The sequence below is a fragment of the Camelina sativa genome, chromosome 8, assembly GCF_000633955.1.
Source record: "Camelina sativa cultivar DH55 chromosome 8, Cs, whole genome shotgun sequence".
Lineage (NCBI taxonomy): Eukaryota > Viridiplantae > Streptophyta > Magnoliopsida > Brassicales > Brassicaceae > Camelina > Camelina sativa.
In genome coordinates, this window is record NC_025692.1 from 4880759 (window position 1) to 4885338 (window position 4580).

General features: G+C 37.3%; 1 protein-coding gene and 1 pseudogene across 2 annotated transcripts; both read left to right on the top strand.

The window, feature by feature from the left end:
• On the top strand, positions 69–3604 carry LOC104706199 (sugar transporter ERD6-like 16). 2 transcript variants are annotated; one of them, XM_010422360.2, is made up of 16 exons: positions 69–327; positions 426–488; positions 626–715; positions 811–870; positions 980–1045; positions 1238–1379; positions 1463–1530; positions 1621–1794; positions 1886–1970; positions 2063–2109; positions 2194–2256; positions 2338–2397; positions 2507–2560; positions 2700–2759; positions 2914–3028; positions 3155–3604. In XM_010422360.2, the coding sequence occupies exons 1-16, from the start codon at positions 145–147 to the stop codon at positions 3274–3276; spliced, it is 1452 nt and encodes a 483-aa protein (XP_010420662.1). In that variant the 5' UTR covers positions 69–144; the 3' UTR covers positions 3277–3604. The 2 variants fall into 2 exon arrangements, with proteins under 2 accessions (XP_010420662.1, XP_010420663.1); XM_010422361.2 differs by having other exon boundaries at positions 1466–1530.
• Positions 3692–4580, top strand: LOC104706200 (annotated as a pseudogene).

The following is a 4580-nucleotide window of genomic DNA, read 5'->3' on the forward strand; positions in this document are numbered from 1 at the left end:
CCATATCGAGACTTTACATACATGTATTACCTATAAATACCCATTTCACGAACATGACTCTTCACATCTCTCTCTCTCTAACTCATCCCTTGAACATTTCCTCCTCTCAAAGAGTTAAGAGTTAGAGAGAGAGAGAGAGATAGGATGGCAATTAGGGAAATCAAAGATGTAGAGAGGGGTGACATAGCAAATAAGGTTGAGGATCTAGGGAAACCATTTTTGACTGATCAAGATGATGAAAAAGAGAGTGAGGTTAATGAATCCTACTTGATGGTTATCTTCAGCACTTTTGTTGCTGTCTGTGGCTCCTTTGAGTTCGGCTCTTGTGTAAGTTTTGGCTTTAGAGACAAACTCTGTTTCAACCTCTGTCTTAATTAGTTCTCATGCACTCTTAGATTTTTTTCTTTTTAATTATTTGTTAAAAGGTTGGATACTCAGCGCCTACTCAGTCATCTATCAGACAAGATCTCAATCTCTCCCTTGCAGAGGTTTGTGTCTATACTTCTGGATTAACCAAAGTTTTCTTCAATGTTTTTTTTTTGTTTTGTCAACTAGAATTTTCAATTTTTGTAGTTTTATATTTATACGCATAATTTATGTGTGTGTATGTGTGTGAAACATGCAGTTCTCCATGTTTGGATCCATCCTAACAATCGGTGCAATGATTGGTGCTGTTATGAGTGGGAAGGTTTCAGATTTCTCCGGCCGAAAAGGGGTAAATTAACTTTCCCAGTCCCAAACTTAATTGGCCAGTACTAAGATTTCAAAATACCATTATTGATATACTTGGTATGTCAACACTCATTTCAGGCTATGAGAACCTCAGCTTGCTTCTGCATCACAGGTTGGGTCGCTGTCTTCTTCTCCAAGGTATTTAAAGTTAAACCTAATACATACCTATTTTTCAATTATCTAGCTGCAACATTGAAACTAGGATCGATATATATTGATCTAACTATGATGTTAAAATATGGTGCAGGGTGCTTTGTTACTTGATGTAGGAAGGTTCTTTACAGGATATGGGATTGGAGTTTTTTCTTATGTGGTAAATTACTCACTGGTTTTTTTTTTACCTAATTATCCAATCTTATATAACCCTTTGAAATCAAATTCTTTTATGTAGTAGTCAGTCAAAGATAAATCGGTGATTGAAATTCTACTACTTTTAGTAAATTATGTTAATATTTATGAAAACTCTCAGTCTCCAATGTAAATCAATGAATAAAAACATGTACAGGTCCCTGTGTACATTGCTGAGATATCTCCCAAGCACCTCCGAGGTGGACTCACAACACTGAACCAACTCATGATTGTGATCGGCTCATCCGTTTCTTTCTTGATCGGATCTCTCATTTCTTGGAAAACTCTTGCCCTGACCGGTAAATTTCTCTCGGTTTCTTGTTTAAATCTTTCTAGAAAATTCCCTTTGGAAACTAATCAATATTTATGTGTTTGGTCTAAGAAGGACTTGCTCCCTGCATTGTTTTGCTCTTTGGCTTGTGCTTCATACCCGAATCTCCTCGATGGCTGGTAATTTTCTCTATCCGATTCATGATGTCTTTTTAAGACACACAAGTTTCTAAAACATTATCTAAATCTTTCATGCTCTTGCTTTTCCAGGCAAAAGCAGGCCGTGAGAAAGAGTTCCGCATAGCCCTAGAAAAGCTGCGAGGAAAAGACACAGATATCACAAATGAAGCAGAAGGTATTCAAGGCTCGATTCAAGCTCTGGAGATTCTTCCAAAAGCAATAATCCAAGATCTTGTTTCCAAGAAATATGGTCGATCTGTCATCGTAAGTTTATCTCAGAGGCCGCGCCAAAAATAAAAAACTTATCAGTTAATCTTTTGTGTGTTTATTTGATTAAATTTGTTTTCTTCTTCAGATTGGTGTTTCCCTGATGGTATTCCAACAATTTGTGGGAATCAACGGGATCGGATTCTATGCAAGTGAAACGTTTGTAAAAGCTGGTATATAAGAAAGATAGAACTCAATATCTCGTCTTGAACCATAACCAAAGTTCTGTTTAGATTCTAAACATATGTCTTTAAAACACTTGCAGGATTTTCTTCTGGGAAGCTCGGAACAATCGCTATCGCTTGTGTTCAGGTGCCCTAAACGTTTTTGCTTTACTCGATATTCTAATAGTTTATATTCTCACTACGTTAACACAGATCGAATCGTTGTTAACAGGTCCCCATAACTGTTCTTGGAACAATCTTGATAGACAAAACTGGAAGAAGGCCACTAATAATGGTAAAATATTTTTAATTTAAGAAAAGGGTTTTCGAGTCCAAAGTTCAGTTTTATATATATATAGAACAAATGTTGCTGCAGATTTCAGCTGGTGGTATCTTCTTGGGATGTATTCTCACAGGCACATCTTTCTTCCTCAAGGTCCATATCATATATAAAGCCCTAGCTAAACCCTGATTTCGCTTGTAAATGTATTCGTATGTGCGTTAAATCAAATCGTAACATCGATTATTTTATGTTTGTGATTCAGGGACAAAGCCTGTTGCTTGAATGGGTTCCTATGTTAGCCGTTGGAGGTGTACTTGTAAGTAAAACTCAGTTCTTTACTTAATACTAGAAAGAGAACTCAAGTACAGAGCTGTGTGTTAAACTTTTAGTATAGTCCATGGATACTAGCCAATTACTAGTACTACTAAACCTCCTGTCTTTTCTTCACTATTCAGATCTATGTAGCTGCTTTCTCCATCGGAATGGGACCTGTTCCTTGGGTGATAATGTCGGAGGTATGGTACCATGGTTCCTTGTGTAAAAAGTAACATTGTTTAAAAACAGATACGGTACTTGCGTAGGAAGTTACTTTGTTTATAAACAGAGAAGACTTTTAGTAGAGTAAGTACTGAAGTGGTGCTCATTTTTTTTGGGATGAAACAAACGCAGATATTTCCGATAAACGTGAAGGGGATCGCAGGAAGCTTAGTGGTATTGGTGAATTGGTCTGGTGCTTGGGCTGTTTCTTACACATTCAACTTCCTCATGAGCTGGAGCTCTCCAGGTACACACTCTTAATGCATGGCTTGTGTTGGGAGATCAGTGCAACGGGCAAGAAAACCGCTTTTTAGAAACTCTAGATTGAGACAAAAAAAAATTAAGCTATTTGTTTCTTTTTTTGGTTGTGTAGGTACATTCTATATATATTCTGCTTTTGCAGCCATGACGATAATCTTTGTGGCTAAAATGGTCCCTGAGACGAAAGGGAAGACATTAGAAGAGATCCAAGCTTGTATACGCAGAGAAACATAAGCTGGGATTTATGGGAAATTTATCAAATCGAGTAGAGCTTTTTTTTACCGGTGTTGAGCTCAAGACGGAGTATAGTAAAAGTGTCGCCGGAAAGATAAAAGTCCGACTGACGATGATAAGGGTTACACGAATGTATTTAGAATAGGTTTTTATTTGTATTGCACGATGATAAAGATAAAAGCATTGCACGAATGTATTTAGAATAGGTTTTTATTTGTATTTTTGTTCACATGCTATTATTCCAAAAGCATTACATATTCGCATGTAACTCTCTCGGCGATCCAGAGGCTTTGCTTATGGAGTTATTAATTATGGTGGTTACTTTACCCATATAGAGTAAAACTACCGTATTATCCCTCTCTTCTTAACTCTGATGTTGATGACGTGGCGTATTTAATCCTTCTTTTATTAGTATCTTTTTGGGAATTGAATTTTGTAGAGTTTTTTTTTTTTTTTGCTCTGTTTTCACGAATTTGGATCACTAGAAGTCGAAGAAGATCCAATGGCGTCTCCATCATCAGCGAGAATCTGGTTCCGTATAGTGATCCTGATCGGTTTAATGGTGGTTCTGTTCTACGTCGGCCGTCCTTCTACTGGAAGATCTCCGCCACTATCCACGATATCCGCCACAACAAGCAATCAGTCAGAGAAGGTAAAAAAAACACACACACACACACACTCTGTTTCTGATATGGATTCTTGAATTTTACCGATCGGGTGTTGTTTTTGGAAACAGGTATATCGCATGTCGTACAAGAAGCGCAGAGATCGGTGGGATGGTATCACCACGACGAGTCGGATTCAGGTTTCCGAGAAGGAGGTCACATCAAGAAATCATCTGGAGTTTCTTCTTCTCGGAGGAGGCTTCTCTTCGCCTGAGAGATCAGTGATAAAAAATTTTCTCCTTTGTACTACTTACTACTGTGTTCTTTTTTTTGGTTGAGATGTGATAAAAAAGCAAATAGGATCTGATGCTACAAGTTAGTGTTTGATGGGGCATTGCATTCAGAACAAGTTATGGTATTAACGGGTTTTGTTCTTTGCTTGCAGATTCCAAACTGTCTTCTAGCTAGTTTATGAGATTTTTAATTTGCTTTTTTGAGTAAGTTTCATGATCTGTTTAGTGTGCTTCTTTGTGGTTTTGATCCAGACTATAGTCTGGTAGGTAGCATCAAAAAACAAGTGTCTCACATTTGTAAGTGTGTTGTTTCTGCGTCTTATAAGCTGTTTTGTCGAACTAGAAGCAAGAGTAACTTTGTTTCAGTTAAGTTAGTGGTGCAAACTGATATATAAAACTCGTTTAG

Bases quoted from the DNA above. Each gene is read 5' to 3' on its own strand.
- LOC104706199 (XM_010422360.2), top strand. From the start codon at position 145: ATGGCAATTAGGGAAATCAAAGATGTAGAGAGGGGTGACATAGCAAAT. The intron at 1,795-1,885 runs GTAAGTTTATCT...TTTCTTCTTCAG, and splicing joins AATATGGTCGATCTGTCATC to ATTGGTGTTTCCCTGATGGT. The intron at 1,971-2,062 runs GTATATAAGAAA...AAACACTTGCAG, and splicing joins TGAAACGTTTGTAAAAGCTG to GATTTTCTTCTGGGAAGCTC.